The 17,474-nt window shown below is 44.9% G+C and overlaps 2 protein-coding genes across 2 annotated transcripts in view; both read right to left on the bottom strand.

Moving 5' to 3' along the window:
• The window catches only part of LOC101517391 (A disintegrin and metalloproteinase with thrombospondin motifs 12), a 212,970-nt gene extending 198,533 nt beyond the window's left edge, over positions 1-14,437 (bottom strand). The window contains exons 1-2 of the mRNA XM_058679999.1: positions 14,146-14,437; positions 13,637-13,998 (exon numbers count right to left, since the gene is read on the bottom strand). Of these exons, the coding sequence (XP_058535982.1) occupies positions 13,637-13,998; positions 14,146-14,437 (654 nt within the window). The remainder of the gene's footprint in view (positions 1-13,636; positions 13,999-14,145) is intronic.
• A 48-nt stretch (positions 14,438-14,485) lies between these two features.
• Positions 14,486-17,474, bottom strand: part of LOC131483082 (A disintegrin and metalloproteinase with thrombospondin motifs 12-like) — a 25,372-nt gene continuing 22,383 nt past the window's right edge. Inside the window, exons 3-4 of the mRNA XM_058679998.1 lie at positions 15,414-15,501; positions 14,486-14,559 (exon numbers count right to left, since the gene is read on the bottom strand). Of these exons, the coding sequence (XP_058535981.1) occupies positions 14,486-14,559; positions 15,414-15,501 (162 nt within the window). The remainder of the gene's footprint in view (positions 14,560-15,413; positions 15,502-17,474) is intronic.

Here is a 17,474-nt window from a genome sequence, read left to right as displayed (position 1 = left end):
GAAGGCTACATAACTGGGGCAAGAGTGGGATGAGAGCTGGAGGGATTGTGGAAGGGAAGCTTCTACCATTGTGGAATGCTGACAAAAACAAGATGTCTACCCAGGATCTTAGGCTTTCTAGATGAAGTTTCCTAGGGAGTATCTGTGCATGTCATCAGTAATATTAAGCTCCAATCCTGAGAAATTAAACATGTGTCTTCCCTCATTGGGACTACTTAGAAATACTGGAGCTTGAGGGTCCTCGTATATCACATAGGTCAGGCAGGGCCGTGGGTCTTGTTGAGATACACACTGAATGCTTGTCCTGGGTTGTCTGCAGAAAAATGCAAATGGGCTTCTACCCTCAGCAGAGGTGTCTCCAGGGCTTATCACCCAGGGACATTGCAAGGCTGGCCTTGGAGCAGTAGAAGAAGCTGAACTGAGAACCTGAGATCACTACTTTATTGACTTGTCACCTACATATCCCAGACTTCCCTCTCAGACAACTCCATCAGAATCGCCAGGGGCAAAAGCCAGCATCACGTGGCTTTTTGCCAAAAGCTCCCAAAGGAGATGAGAGATGTGGCCAAACTTGCCAATCCGTGATTGTGTCCAATGAAATGGGGAGGTTAGGTGGGTTCCTCAGGTTGAGATCCAGGCACTAGCCTAGAACAGACCCTGGAAGTCTTAAAAGCAAGTCGTAACTCCCAGATTATCTAGAATCTTGTGACTGCATATCTTTTTTTTTAATTATTTATTATTTAACTTCATTAATTACATTGTATTATGTGACACAGTTACATAGATACTTGGGTTCTCCTCCCCCCCATACCCTCCCACCATGGTGGATTCCTCCACCTTGTTGCATAACCACAGCTCAAGTTCAGTTGAGATTCCCCCATTGCAAGCGTATACCAAACATAGAGTCCAGCATCTTATTGTCCAGTCAAGTTCAACAGCTTCTTAGGTATATCCTCTCTGGCCTGAAGACAGAGCCAGCAGAGTATTATCCCAGTCAATTAAAAGCTCCAACATACCATCAGCAAAAATTAACATCATTATCATCCTCTTCTAGTCTGAGTCTTTAGCGAAGTCTGATGTTATAGCCCCAACCAGACATTCCGGCACTCCAGATAATAGCTATAATTACGCTACCATTAACTAACACTGCCCACTGGCTATCCCTTAGTAAGTGCACATTTCAGTTCAAAACTAAACCTGTGATTTTCTCCCCCAAAATGTTTCCCGTCTTCAGTGTTTTCTTCTTAAGTATACAGTTCTCCCATGCACACAGCTGTAAAAGGCAGAAAGCATCCTTGCCTGTCCCCTTGGTTAGGCATTTCCCCACCCCCCTTCTGGTGTATGCCAATCCTCAAGGCCTGCTTATAAAAACACTCCTTTCTCACCAGCCCAATTGCCTGATGCTGGCCCAGACCAGCCTCATCTTTCTTGTGGACTGGGGCAAGACTTCTTTCTCACCATCCCTATTGCCTAACATCAGCCCAAACCAGCCTCATCTTTCACATAGACAGGGGCAAAACATCACAACCAAACTTTCCACTCCCAACTCTTACTCCCTTAACACTAGAGAGGATTTTCACAACACAATCTGATCACATCCATATAACTCTTCTGCTTTGCTTTCAAGACTTTCCTTTTCAAATAAAAACCAGAATCCTGTAGTGCCTGCTGGGACCTGAACGACCATTTAGGACCTCACTGGGCGACCTTCCACTTGCTCCCTGCTGTCTGGCCACACTGGACCCAACTTCAGGAATTGTCCCTCTGCCTCATGTCTGTGCCTTCATGCCAGAGGTCTTCCTCCACCTTTTTCCTAAAATTCGAATGCTTCAATTTAGGTCAAAAATTCACTCCCCCTAAAAAGACTTATCCCAAATCCAGGCATTATTGTGTTCCTTTGCTAGAGGCACCTCAAGCTTTCATCATATTCATTAACTTGTCAAATTCTATGCTTGGTATTAATTAGTCAGTACCTACTTATATCATCATCTGGGTAGAGTGACTCAATCCCTTGTCATGAATATGCAGCACTTAGATGCGGGCATTTGCTTCTTCACGTGAGCATTTCCTGTAGGATGTTTCTAACATATGAGTTACAAGCTACTCAGAGCATCTGTAGGAAACAGTCAAGGATTTAGTGGCTAAATCCTTGCCTTGCATCCACTGGTATCCCATATGGATGCCGTTTGTATCCCAGGTGTTCCACTTTCCCTGCTTGTGGCCTGGGAAAGCAATGGAGGATGTCCCAAAGCCTTGGGACACTGCATCCACACAGGAGATCCGGAAGAAGCTCCTGGCTCCTGGCTTCGGATGGGCTCAGCTTCATCCATTGCAGCCACTTAGGGAGTGAGCCAGTGGATAGAAGATCTTTTTCTCTGCTTCTCCTTCTCTCTGTAAATCTGCCTTTCCAATAAAAATAAAATAAATCTTTAAAAATCCAAGCAAACAGTCAAGGGTTCCTTCATTGTTCCTGGCTGTGGCAGCTAATTCCCGAATCAAGCAACAGTCACATCAGTCTAGAGCACAAATCTTCTGGCTCCAAGATCAGGGCTTGGGTCCATTGCGTCACGAGGTTACAGCTTTGTTCCTCAAACTCAGGATAAGATCTTTTAAAAACGTATGGTCAGAATGTTCTTGCATTTAAGGCAGGAATGATGTAGAGAACCTTACACAGAATACAATTCAGCCTTTAAAAAAGAGTGAAATTACAACCCATGTCACAACAATGATGAACCTTAAAAGATGCTAAATGAAAATACAGCAGTTGCAAAAGGACAAACACTGTGTGACCCCATTCACAGGAAACACCGGATAGTCAAGTTCAAACAGACCGTGAGCATGACAGGGGCTACAGAGAGAGGGGAAATGGAAAATTATGATTTCATGAGTTCAGACTTGCAGTGGAAACATTCTGGAGATGGGTTATACCACAGCAGGACTGTACCTAGGGAGCTTATTTTTCACATTCCAAAATGTTGGAACTTCATGTGTTAAACTTTATGTACACACAAATACCTATCAGTGTGTCCACAGACTACACATGTGCATATAAACCACCTCACCACAATGTCTCAAGTCAACGTCTTCAGGAGGATTGACCCTACAGGTGCTCTGAGAAGATACTGAGGAGCGAGGTTGTATGAGCTATATGCCATAGCATAAACCATTTCTTATTTTTAAATGTTGTAATCTGTGGGGCCTGGCACCATGGCATAGTAAGCTAAGCTTCCATCTGCAGAGTTGACACTCCCATGTGGGCACTGGCTCATGTACCCAGCTGCTCTACTTCCCATCCAGCTCAGTGACTGGGAAAGCAGTGGAGGATAGTCCAAATCCTTGGGACCTTGCACCCACATGGGAGACCCAGAGGAAGCTCTTGGCTGATGGTTTTGGATTGGGTCAGCTTTAGCCATTGCAGCTATTTGGGGAGTGAACCAGCAGATTAAAGATCTCTCTCTCTCTCTCTTTCTTTCTCTCTCTCTCTCTCTTTCTCTCTCTCTCTCTCTCTTTCTCTCTCTCTCTCTTTCTCTCTCTCTCTCTCTCTTTCTCTCTCTCTCTCTCTCTCTTTCTCTCTCTCTCTCTCTCTCTTTCTCTCTCTCTCTCTCTCTCTTTCTCTCTCTCTCTCTCTTTCTCTCTCTCTTTCTCTCTCTCTTTCTCTCTCTCTTTCTCTCTCTCTCTCTTTCTCTCTCTCTCTTTCTCTCTCTCTCTTTCTCTCTCTCTCTTTCTCTCTCTCTCTCTCTCTCTCTCTCTCTTTCTCTCTCTCTCTTTCTCTCTTTCTTTCTCTCTTTCTCTCTTTCTCTCTTTCTCTCTCTCATCTCCGTAACTCTTGCTTTCAAATAAAAATAAAACAAATCTTCTTTTAAAAAAATCATTGCATGTGGGCCCAGCACAGCAGTATAGTGGCTGAAGTCCTCGCCTTGCATGCACCACGATGCCATATGGACGCTGATTTGTGTCCCAGCTGCTCCACTTTCCATCTAGCTCCCTGCTTGTGACCTGGGAAAGCAGTACAAGACAGCCCAAAGCCTTGGGTCCTGCACCCACATGAGACCCCCAGAAGAAGCTCCTGGCTCCTGATTTTGGACTGGCTCATTTCTGGCTGCTTGTGGCCACTTGGAGAGTAACCCAGCAGATGGAAGATCTTTCTCTTTGTTTCTCCTCTCATAAAATCTGACTTTCCAATAAAAACAAATCTTTTAAAAAAAGCCATTGCATGTGACTGTATCATCTGTTCAAACAGTGTAAATAAAGGGGAAAACATACCTTAGATCATATCTTCTTACCTTGTCTATTGTGAGAAGAGCCCACCACAAGATTTTAACTCACTCTTCCCATAAGCTTCTAGGTTCTGTGCCTGCAGGTGCAGACCCATGGTTCAGCAGTAAATAGGGATTTTCTGACTCTGGAGGTCCCCCACTCTCAGACATCTCTGAATCAGACACAACAACTCAGCAGAAAGCTTCATGAAGATAGAAGATGAAATAAACTTCAGACAAACTGCCTGCAAAACCTTCTGGGAAACTTCATCATTGCCTTTCACTGGCAGGATCTTCCACATGGCCTATACCACATGTCACATGTACACCATCTCAGTCTAGCCTCACAACCAGCCAAGGAAAGAGATTGTGCTAGCCCCCTTTCCCATTTCAGAGACAATCTTCCTAAAATTATAGCACCACTGAACTCGGCCTGTCTCAGAAACCCAAGGGGCTTTTATCAAGGAAGCTTCCACATCACATGGGAAGTTTCAATGCCCTCCTCCTGACTCCATCCTTTCCCACAGCACAGAAAAAGGTTTTGCAAAAACATCTACCTGCCACACTGCTTGGCTTTATCATAAAGTGTATGATAAAAACTTTATGATAATGTTTTCCTTTTAACTTTTCCATCGTCCAGTTTCCATTTTCACCGAGAGGACCTTGCCTAACCACTAATAAAGCTAGCAACAATATACCAGTTTTTCTTCCAGTCACCACACAGGCCTACACTTCAGGGTTCCTACATTCTGTGAGGTCTTAGAAATTATGCAGCCTTGGGCCCGGCGGCATGGCCTTGTGGCTAAAGTCCTCGCCTTGAAAGCCCCGGGATCCCATATGGGCGCCGGTTCCAATCCCGGCAGCTCCACTTCCCATCCAGCTCCCTGCTTGTGGCCTGGGAAAGCAGTCGAGGACGGCCCAATGCATTGGGACACTGCACCTGCGTGGGAGACCCGGAAGAGGTTCCAGGTTCCCGGCTTCGGATCGGCACGCACAGGCCCGTTGCGGCTCACTTGAGGAGTGAATCATCGGATGGAAGATCTTCCTCTCTGACTCTCCTCCTCTCTGTATATCTGGCTGTAATAAAATGAATAAATCTTTAAAAAAAAAAAGAAATTATGCAGCCTTCATTCCGCAGATGAGGAAGTTGGAACCTTGAGTGTTAATAATGGGCTTCTCTGGGAGCTCCCAGCATGACAGGAGAATTCAGACCTAACATTCAGGTCTCCCAACTCCAAGTCCAAGGCTTCTGATGAACAAAATATCCTTCTGAAGTCTCATGCCTAAACCACAGTGGACTGATTTCAAGATAAACATAAAAAGGAAAAAAAGCCTACTAATGAACTTGAATCCCTTTATGAGGAATTATATTAATAGCATTAACTAGTAAGAGTTGAAATCCTTTCCAGAGGAAAGACTTAGTAATATAGCTCAATTCCATCCTTGCTTATTGCCAAGGCAACTATCAACACAACTATTCAGTCAGAACAAACATCTGCTTAGCAGGGACACTGGAAAACTGGATTGTAGCCCACTTTCCCACCAACATCATCCTCCAGGGTCGGATGTGCTCACTGCTCCATTTTAACTTAAAATAAATGAGTGCCAAGGAGGCCTTTACATCTTAGCAGCCCAAACTTGTCTCATCCTTTTCTTCTGCACCAGTTCAGGTGAAACTCCTTTCTGTTGACTTATTCTACATTAGCCATCCTCCTTTTTCCAATGCACACAAACTCCATTACAAGGATGGACAGACAGACAGGCAAAGACAGACACACACACACATCCCAATCTACTCCACTGTCTCAGTAAACCCTGACTCATTGGCAGATAACAGTCAACCTCTTGGGTTTCTTCTTCAATCTGCTAAACATAAAATACCAAACAACTAAAACAAAAACAGCAGACAAGGGGAAGTCCAAGGAAAAGCCCAGAAAACCCACAACCAGTTTAAAAAAAAAAAAAATCAGTCCTTAGGGATGAGCTGTGGATGCTAAAGGATCAAAAAGAAGAAAACTCAAATGCAACTTAATTTAAAAAAAAAACTATATTTTCTGAAGGTTTATCAAAAGAAAGCAAGCCTGCTTAGAAGTAAGCTAGTGCTATGTGACGCCCCAATGAGACACTGTGGAAGCTGTGCATTTGAAAACTGCTTGAGGCCAAAGTAAAAATCAAATGAAGGGGGAAAATTTCAGAGAAAACTCTGCCTATTAACTAGACACTAGCGGTCAAGAGCAGAGTGGATTGGTAAAGGAAGAGGGGCAATCAATTACATCAGTGAGGCCTTTGAAGATGAAATCTCTGATAAATTTGTGTTACTGCCTTGGCAGCTAACTTAACTGTAATATTACTGGGGAGTGTCTAAAGGCGTACAGGCAGTGTGAGAGTTTAAGAAACTTAGCAGGAAGCACTGGTGCGTGACAGCCACTCTGTGAATTAATCTCTGAAATACCTCAAAGAGGAACTTAAGCAAACTCAACAAATATTTAAATAAAAGCAATTCCAGGAGGGTGTTTTTATTGTGTATGCTTGTTGCGAGAGCAATTTAGAATGTGTGACTATTCAAAAGGATACAAAAGAAATAATCAGGCATAATCAAAGACAGTAACAGACAGAACTGCTGTAGTGGAGATGTTGAGAGAAAAGCCTATGTTCACTCCTTTTGAATTCCCAATTCACCATGTCAAGGATACTGGACTTAGCAGAAGGGACAGCAGTTGTGTCACAATAAGCGAAGGGCCACTCGGATATCTGCTTCCCATATTGGAACACCTGTTTAAATCCCGCCCCTGCTTCAGATTCAGCTTCCTGCTAATGCAGGAAGACAGCAGGTGATGGCCCAAATACTTGGGTTTTTGCCACCCATGTAACAGAGACCCAAATGGAGTTCCTGGCTCCTAACTTCAACCTGGTCCAGACCCAGCTGCTGCAGGCATCTGGGCAGTGAATCAGTGGATCTGTCTCCTCTCTGCTGTCACAGTACCTTTAACATCAACCAATCCATCATTATTTTTTAAAAAAAAAAAAGAACAGAAGGCAGTCACAAGGAGTGGAAGTCTTGTATCATTTGCAGGTGTACTGCCATCTGTGGCCCCCATCGCCACAGACAGTATTCCAGCCCCACCCCCAAAGCTTAGAAGGAAGCCAGATATTCATTTTACCACTGCCCTTTTACACCCAGACATTGAATACCAACTTGGAATACTCCATACCTGCAAGAAAATATTTATAATATTAATATCTCCTTTTTTTTAAACCCAAATTTAGCATCACAAGGTTATTCTCCATGGTGGTGGAAGAGAAAAAAAATAAAGCCAACTGTCTCATCTGTCCCAGCCTTTTTATGGTCCAGAAAACCAGTTTTTATCAACTGCTTATATGGAGACATCAAACAAGAGACTATTGTTTGGCACACCTGCTAGACGATAAGAATTCAAGAAGCTGATAGGAAGAGGCAGCAATGTTGGTGAGAGTTCCCCATGCCAACAACATAGATCCAAATCCTGGATAATAACTGAATGGGTACACTTGGCCACTGTGTTCCACCTTCTCTGTTTTTACTAAATCACATATTTAAGTTTCTTTTCCAATATGTTCATCATGAACACTAGTTAGAGCAACCTCATTCCCTCCCATAATGTTTCTAAGCACCATTACAATTTTCCAAAAGCATGTTTTGTTTTGTGTCACTGTTAGCCCCTAATCATGTACTTGCTCACTGTCACATAGCTTTTGATTCTCTGATAGATACTTACTATAAAACCTCACACTTACTTCGTTCGGGGCACTTCTTGCTTATGGCAAGAGGTTGCCCCTGGACTAGAAATTAAAACCATTTCACTTGCTTTGGAGACTTGCTTGGATTTATTAAACCCCAACAGTTTAAGTGAAATATTTAGCTGTAACTCTAACAAAATACATATGAAACTAGCATACTATGAAACTACGTAACGTGAATGAAATCAAAGAACTAACTAAATAGAAAGTGTCATCATGTTCATGGATTCAAAGACAACACAGCAAAGTTGTCAATTACCACCCAAGTAGCGTGCAGGTTTAATAAAACTGCTATCTCCGCAGGTCTTGGAACACAGAACATCCCAAAATGCATATGGCAAAGCAAAGGCACTGGAATCACTACAATAAAAGACAACACAATGGGGAAAATCAGTATACCTGCTTTTAAGATTAAGCATATAAGTAAATAAGGTAATGTGTGTGTGTGTGTGTTTGAATTTTATATTCTCTTCTAAAAATATATATCTTATATATCTTATATATAAAATATATATCCAACTGATTTCTTTTTCTTTGTAGAAGTTCAAAATCAACTTAATAGAGCAAAGGCAGTGTTCGTTGGAGCAATCAGACAACCAGAGACCAAAAGCAAAGGAGGGGCGGTGGGTTACGCTGCCACTTGGAATTCCTGCTTCTCTTGGTAGAAAACCTGAGTGAGTCCAGCTGCCCCCACTTCTGATCCGGATCACTGCGAGTGCACACCCTGGAAGGCCGCGGAGGGAGTTCCTGGAACCTGGTTCTGGCTCGGCTTGGCTCTATTCAGGCTGTTGTGGCCAACTGCGAGTGAACTGGTGGAGGGAAGAGCTCTCCCTCCATCCCAGTCATTTTGCCCTTCAAATAAATATACTTTTAAGAGAGAATTTTTTTAAAATGGGGGAAAGGCAGGGAGGGAGGGAAGGAGAGAACAAGGAAAAATAGAAGAATCTCTAAGCCTGATGTCTCATTCAAAAATGTATTCAAAATGAATCACAGATTTAAATGTAAAATGAGAATATAGGTGAGAGAGCAGTAAAGAAAAGGCATGGCTAGAGACACACAACAAGAGTGGGTTTTTTTAATTTGTTTATTTATTTTTATTGTAAATTCAGATATACAGAGAGGAGGAAAGAGAGAGGAAGATCTTCATCCAATGATTCACTCCCCAAGCAGACACAACAGCCAGAGCTGCACCAATCCAAAGCCAGGAGCCAGGAACCTCCTCCAGGTCTCCCACATGGGTACAGGGTCCCAAAGCTTTGGGCCGTCCTCGACTGCTTTCCCAGGCCACAAGCAGGGAGCTGGATGGGAAGTGGGGTTGTCGGGATTAGAACCAGTGCCCATATGGGATTCCAGCATGTGCAAGATAAGCATTTTGGCTGCTAAGCTACTGCACCAGGCCCAAGAGTGCTTCTTGTGATGGAGTTGTCCAGTATCTTTACTGTACCAACATCAAAACCCTGTCTATTATGGTCCAGAGTGAATTGTGCAAGATACAACCTCCAGAGAAAAACGGATAAAGGGAACATGGCAATCTCTTTGCCTTCATTCTAATATGTGAATCTACAAATCTTCTAATTTTTAGTTAATCTTTTAATTTTTAATGTTCAATTTTAAAAAACAAAGAAAATGGCTCTTCCAAAATTATAATGCATATCCAAGTTCAAAACAAGACTGAAAATCTCCATGCGCGCCAAAACAGAAAGGAGACAAGGCCAGAGAGCTGAGTGGAAGTGGAGGTTGGATGACCTTTGTGAAATCCATGAGCAGGCAGTTGGATCAGGAATGAGGACTTAATTTTGCACGAGGGACAGGAATTGAGGCAAGGATTTATGAAAGAGCCAAGAACTGTGTTCACATTATTAAAACCAGACCTGAGAGATTCTGTGAGCAAGAATGAGCAGTATTCTTATTTCTAATATCCTAGAGTCCAGAGTGTGAGTGCCTAGACAAGGCCACTGAGGGAGCAGACTGTTGCATGAAAACTCAGAGCACCAACCTATATCATGCCTGAGTGAGGGGTCTTCAACATCTTCCACTGTCCACCCGGTGCAGACTCCTAACTGAAACACTGACAACAAATTGTCCTGAGGCCAATCCTTCAGGGCCCCTGCAGCAGCCAACCCACCTGGTGAAGAACATCACTCCAGCTGAGGATCAAGGGAGTCCACCCTGAAAAACACTGTCTACATCAAAGAGCTTAGAATGGCCTAACATAAAAATATCCAACCAAAGTCATGAGGGCATTGAAGAGCAAAGAGCAGTGAAAATGATAGCCATGACAGACAGGAGTGTCACAAGGCCAGGATCATGGGCTGCCCAGGTTTGGAGGTCCCTTCGAGTAGGGGACCAGAGCTATAACAGAGACATTAATTGGGGAAAAGAAGTTGTCCCACCGCTTCCTACAGGGGATTTTCTAGGATCTTCAGTTTGAAATTATCTGGCTTCTACATGGGCCTTCAAACCACAGACAACTCCAAGACAAAACAGTTTCCAACATCTGAATCCGATGCCACATCTGAAACTAAGAATATGCCTGGCCTGAGTTCCAGGAAAACAGGTGGATGTCCTGGGCTACATGAAAATGCCTCCTTCCTAAGACAGTTTAAACACCTGCTCCTCTCCTAGGAGAAGCAAAAGACTTCGAACCTGTCAGCTCCTAAGCCGAGCACCTTGTGAATCAAAGCATACCTCAGCCCATTCCTGGGTGAGAAACGGGGAGCAGACATACCTGCAGACAATCCTCAGACGCACCATCCAGAGAAAGGAGACAAGAATCTAACCACCATCCATCTCACCAAGACCATGTTAGGCAAGTAGGAGCAAGCAATGACACATGTGCAAACAAACTTGAAGCCAGCCAAGGGGCTGGTCACATACAGAGAAGATACTCATTTGGTTTTTGATGCCTTGTCTTTTTTATAACCTCTCATGCAGTAAGAAAGGCTCCACAATGCTTGTAATTCCAGCGGGGCCTTTCCTCTGGCAAACACATTTAATGATTTGGTTGTGGAAATCTATCGTCTTATCGCTCACCACATATCTGCGCTTCATACAATATGATTCCAAACCCTGCATCTGAAAGTGCCTAGACAGAGGTACTCACTGTTCCTTGGCACCTTCTGAAAATGGAGTAGCTCCCAGGATTCTCTCCTCAAGTTTGAAATAATGCTAAATAGCACGCAATCCCCCTTAAGAAAGGATGAAAGGAAAGCATAATGTAGAGCAGCTGCTCTGACCCCCAAGTCAGCTGGGGAGCCTGAGAGCCAGACCTGCAGGGGAAGGCTGTGTTCTGAACCCACAAGGACCACGGAACACGGACTGGGAGGCATACCGCAATCAGCACGTACTCCTGGTAACCTGGGTGACACCCAGGGCACGCGAAAATCTGCCAGAAGCATGAAGAATGCTGATGTCTGAGCTCTGCCCTCAGGCCAGTTAAGCCAGAATATGTGGGATGTTGAGTTCAGAGCATGGACACATTTTAAAATACCCCAGGAGATCCCAATGTAGAGCCATAATGAAGAACAGCTGAGCTAGCCCAGGTCCTCGCAAAGGCTCCTGAGAACTTGGTAAAACAGGTTTCACACAACAAAATTTTCTCAAGTTTTTCCTTACGTGAAAACTGGATTTCCACTTATGCATAAAGAAATAAAAATCTATTCAACCCCTCATATAAAGAAGCTAAAAGTGAGGCAAAACCTTTAACTGGAGACAGAATGCTTTACTAAAGGCTGGAAGCAGAGGAAGACACGGGAGGCTTAGATGATGAAAGTTGAGCCAGTGTTAACAGAACAAGTTCCTATTGTTTTACAGCATGGTGATGTGACTGCAGTTCAGTCACCTGCTATGTATTTTATAAGTAAATAGGAAGTCAGGAGTGCCAAGGCTTCAATCCTAACATCAAAAAATGAAAAATACTGATGGATCACCACACATGCCAAGCAGGCACTGAAATGTTGCACTGCAACCCATATAAATGTACTGTTATTGATAACAACTTTTTTTAAACATAGGCTTCCAATAGGCAAATCTTTAGACAAATCTTTAGATAGATGGTTTCCTAAGCCTGGGAAGCCAGGGATGGGCACTTGGAGAGTACAGCTTTATTTCTGGACTAATGAGAATGCTCTAAAACTGATTCTGATGGTTCCAACCTCAGTAAATAAATGTAAAGCCACTGAATTGAGTTTAAAGAGGGGGAATTGTACATTTTGGAGTTAGAGCCAAATTGCTAATGAACACACCCAGAAGTGTGCGTCTGCCCATTGCCAGAGCTTTGGACGCACTCGATTTTTTTTTAAGATGTATTGGAGCCAGCGTGCTGGCCTAGTGGCTAACTCCTCCCTTCCCCCTTGCATACACCAGGATCCCATAAGGCTGCCAGTTTGTGTTCTGGCTGCTCCACTTCCCATCAAGCGCCCTGCTTGTGGCCTGGGAAAACAGTAAAGGATGTCCCAAAGCCTTGGGACCCTGCACCCACATGGGAGACCTGGAAGAAGCTCCTGGCTACTGGCTACGGATCAGCCCAACTCTAGCCATTGCAGCCACCTGGAGAGTGAATCAGCAGATGGGAGATCTTGGTCTCTCCATATTGGAGCAGATCTAAAGTCAGGAGCCAGGAGCTTCTGGGTCTCCCACATGGGTTCAGGGTCCCAAGGCTTTAAGCTATGCTCTACTGCTTTCCAAGGCCACAAATGGAGCAGCTGGGACACGAACCATATGGGATCCCATTATGTGCAAGGCTAGGATTTAGCCACTAGGCTACCGCACTGGGCCCAGATTTGTCTTTTTACTGAGCTCTCAGGTGAGTTTATTCTGCAGCTCCACAGGCCATCCTGCTCTAGCTTACCAAAAAAAAAAAAAGAAAAAGGTTTCAGTTCCTAGGGGCTCAGAAGCATGAATGTGACTTGCATACTTAGTAATGAGCCATAAGTTTCCACAGCTGTGCTGCCTGTAGCACGGTTACCTTTGCAAACATTTTTCATGGATCCTGCCATTTCCAGGCACTGCCCTTGCAAATGAGGGCCCCTTTCCTCCTCTCCCCTGAGTCCTGAGGCATCAAGTTCCACTGATGCCCATCGTAGCAGATGCATGGGAACCCAGAGCAAGGCCAGAGGAGTATGAACCCTGCCGGCAGGACGACGCCCAGCTGGCTCAACTGAGCACCGCAGGAGGCCAGAAGAAAGTCCCCCATGAAGGCGGATGGCAAAATCCCTACTTCAACTAGGAAACCATCATTATAGACTCGCACTCAGTCCAAATCCAAGTGTTGTTCATTCCAAAGGCACTGGCCAGCCAGGAAGTCAAGCAGAACCTCAGAGCTGCTTCAGAGGGTGCAGACCCAACTCAAACCCTCCCTGTTTCTCCGCTAGCACTCCTAGCTGGAGGTCTTTCTGCCTTCTCTGATGGAAACCTCCCAATTTCACTGCCCTTGATTTTTTATACACTTCCACCCAAACTCCCTTGAAGCCAGAAACACTACATCACAGGAGGTCAGTCCCCCTGTGTTAATGTCGCCTGTGAACCCGCTGGTGGGGGCTCCACGAGCTGAGCCATTAGGATCCCTCTAGAGACAGAAGGAGAGGAGGGCCCCAGGCACTCACCAGTCCATGACAAGCACTGAGGGCTGCTGTCCCAACCGTGGTGCCCTGCTGTACAATCGTGCCCCTGAGATGGCAGCGGGGCCCCACGGGAGCCACGATCTGTACATGGGAGAGGTTCCCATATCTCTTCTCCACAATGTAGTTGTTGGAAAGAAACTCCTTATGCACTGTCAAGTTAAAAAACAGGTCCTTCTCCTCATGTGAAATTCTGTAATACACCCGGTCATCTGAATCGTCCAAGTCTCTCTTCCTCCGGCCACCGGTGGTGGGGTGGTGCAGGTCATAGGACAGGAAATGCCCACTGGCATCTACCTGGACAGGCCCCACCACGTGGTATTCGGGCAGACCCTCGAGAAAACGCGCTGAAAGAAAAAGAGACACAAGAATCAGAAATGGCAAGATCAGGCTGGGTCTGCAGCCAGGTAAACCCATTTCCACTGAGAGCTTATATTCCAGCTGGTTGATTGCAAATCCCCTCTGTCAACTTGGAGCCTCAAGATCCTTCGCACCATGAAATGCTGCCAAGCTTGGATAACTTAGATTTTCACAACGCTTCCTCCTCCTGACTGACACGTAGCAGTCTTGAATAGATGCCAAGGGAGGGCTCTGGAGAGCAGCTGCTTGATTAGAGAAAAATGAAGACAAGGTTTCATTCACCAGGCACACTGGCAGGACAGGGACGAGATCAGCATGACGAACAGGAGGCCCCGAGTCCCTGAACGCAAACATACAGCCCCACTGTTCTTCACAAGGAGACTGCAGGACTAAACCTCCTACAATTGCAGCCTGAGAGGGGCCCATCACGGAGCAAAACATACCTATAGGAACTCTGGAGTGTTTATAAAATGCTCAGAATAAGATGACAGGGAACATATTATGGTCTGAGACAAAGACTTTAAATATCAAACTTGCCACTTGCAAAGCTGCAAAACAAGAATACTTGTGGATTTCACATATAAGGGGACTTCAAAAGATTTATAGAAACAAAGGAACTAAATGAGAAGTTAATTTTTGAGAAAAAGGATGAAAGATGCAGAAAAAACAAGAATTATGAATAAATATCTCTACACTTAGCAAATGTAGTCCCCCCTCCCCCATGTCTCCTTATCCAAATATTTGAGAGTAGCAAAGACTCCAACTACTAGGAAATGTATCATTACTCTATACCACACACTCCTTGCTTCAGGCAAAAACAGAAAACAAACCGAGGGCCCGGCACAGTGGCCTAGCAGCTAAAGTCCTCACCTTGAACACGCCGGGATCCCATATGGTCACCGATTCTAATCCCAGCGGCCCCATGTCCCATCCAGCTCCCTGCCTGTGGCCTGGGAAAGCAGTCGAGGACAGCCCAAAGCCTTGGGATCCTGCACCCACATGGGAGACCTGGAGGAGCTCCTGGCTCCTGGCTTCAGATCGGCACAGTAGCGGCCATTGCTGTCACTTGGGGAGTGAATCACCAGACGGAGGATCTTTCTGTCTCTCCTTCTCTCTGCATATTTGACTTTGCAATAAAAATGAATCTTTAAGAAAAAAAGGAAACCAACCGACCCAAAACCAGAAAAGATTGCGTGGGTTGCCTCCTCTCCCCGCTATAGCTGCCATGGCTCCTCCTAACTTCCTAACTTGCTTGCTCATGCTATCTCCCTGACTAGACTGTCTTTTGTGTCTACCAAAAACCTGTCACTTTAGAGTCCAGCTGTCCTCTTCACTCCCCTGTGCCTTGGCCAAAGTTCTCTCCTTTCCCTCCCGATCTTATTTTCTGTCCTTCCAAACCAACCTTCCTTTGCATCGCTGTTTGTTTCCTGTATTGTGTATCCTCGAATCTCTGGGAGGCCAGAATTTTGCACAACATAGATGTGCAGTTCCTAGATGTAACACTGAACACTTTCACGGCTGATCAACGAAAAGAATTTGACTCACTGGGGGTACATTCTAAAACAGCTCTGTTGCTTTCCAAACAATAGACTTCAAGCATGCTTGATAGGATGGTCCCCTTTGCCTTGCAGCAAGTATTGTGTGAAGCACAAAGATTTCCTCCTCGGGAGAAAAAGTCAGTAGACAAGTCCAGGTTCATGACTTCCAGTGGCAGCACTCAGGCCCAAGAGATCACATGACAACACATATATGTTGTAAAAGCAGTGCTGAGTGGAAAAGAAGACAAGTTGGTGTAAAGTTGAGCTCTTTACATCAATAGAAAAGGCACACACTCAAGTAGAAAGCTGAACAGAACACACAAGACCAAAACCTGCAGGTGGAACCCGTTAAAGTGGTTTCCATAGAGAGGAACCGGAGCAGGAGTTGGACATAAACATGCACAAATATGCAAGACAGCAGAGGACTTTTGCACAAATAATGTCAGAGTGCCATGGACTGGGGAGTCTAACTGACTCGGTCCTCTCTTGTTCCCACTCACTTAACCAGAAATGTCTGGGCTGATCTAGTAGGACTGACCGGCCCTTCCAAATGCAGACCTGAGTGAAGAGAGGAATGGCCAGGTGAGGGGTGGAGGTAGCCAGCTCCCATCCTGTTTCCCATGCTTTGTTCTTCTCATCTGTTACAATAATGCCTCCAAGGTAGGAGCACTGGAGAGAACTCAGGGGCTGAGAAAGTCTCATTCCACTGGGCAGAGCTATCGGCCCGCAGTGGGGCCTTGGGTAGGGTCAATTCCAGATTCCGATCCCTTCTCCCAGGTTGGGGGGAGGGGCTTTGTCATTAGGGCTCACCCACGCTCAAGTCCCCGGTTAGACCTGACCCAGCTGTGTAACTTGCCCGGCGTTGGGGGCATAGTGGAGAGAGCACCCCTGCCCCCTCACTTTGTCCTGAAGAAAGTCTGTATGTACTTTCTCCCACTTCATGGGCACACCAGAGGGGTGCAGGGCTAAGAAGCACCTTTGGCATGCCCGGACCCATGATCAGCAATCCCTTTTGAAGTACACTGGGGGAATTGACCTTTTACCCTTGACGCTTAAGATCCCTGCAGAAGCTGGAACAGAATGAAAAATACTAATACACTGTGACACAGGCAAACCTCTGCATGTCTATCAAAGCAGCAGAAGTGTCTTTCCTAACAGATTATTTCTCCAAAAAGCTGTTACTGATTAATTGAAGGGGTACACAAACCAAAAGTCGCAACATTCTTTAAAGTGAATTCTAAATCGTCGTACTCCAAGTTGAATAAACTTTGGCCTATTGAAAACTGAAGGGAGTTAAAAATTTTCTCATTTGTATTGCCCAGAAAGTGGCCATAATTAATTCAGGCTGTCACAAAGAAGAGCCCAACAAATGCAGTTTTAAAGCAATTGCGTATTTTAAAGATGTGTTCTAATGAGATAAATTATGTAAGCTCATATATCAAAATGATGCATTGGGATATTTAATTGCCTGAAATAAGAGAAAAGTAAGATTTAACAGTCAAGAGCCAATAAATTTACAACTGCATCTCCACTATCATTCTAACTGTGGGATGTACAAAAAGGCACACAAGGGTCCTGATGTGATGGCTCAGTTAGTTAATCCTCCACCTCTCAGCACCATGATGCCACATGGGCATTGGTTCATGTCCCATCCAGCTCCCTGCTTGTGGCCTGGGAAAGCAGCAGAAGATGGCCTAAAGCCTTGAGACCATGCACCTGCATAGGAGATGCAGAAGAGGCTACTGGCTCCGAGCTTCAGATTGGCTCGGCTCCAGCCATCACAGCCACCTGGGGAACAAAACAGTGGATGGAAAATCTTTCTGCCTTTCCTTCTCTCTATAAATCTGCCTTTTCAATAAAAATTAATAAACCTTTAAAAGAAAAAAACATTGCACACAAATCCTTTTGAGATCAGCTAGAAATAT

This window comes from Ochotona princeps, chromosome 23, assembly GCF_030435755.1.
Source record: "Ochotona princeps isolate mOchPri1 chromosome 23, mOchPri1.hap1, whole genome shotgun sequence".
Lineage (NCBI taxonomy): Eukaryota > Metazoa > Chordata > Mammalia > Lagomorpha > Ochotonidae > Ochotona > Ochotona princeps.
Note: the sequence above shows the minus strand (reverse complement) of the source record. Positions and strands in the feature narration are given on the sequence as shown.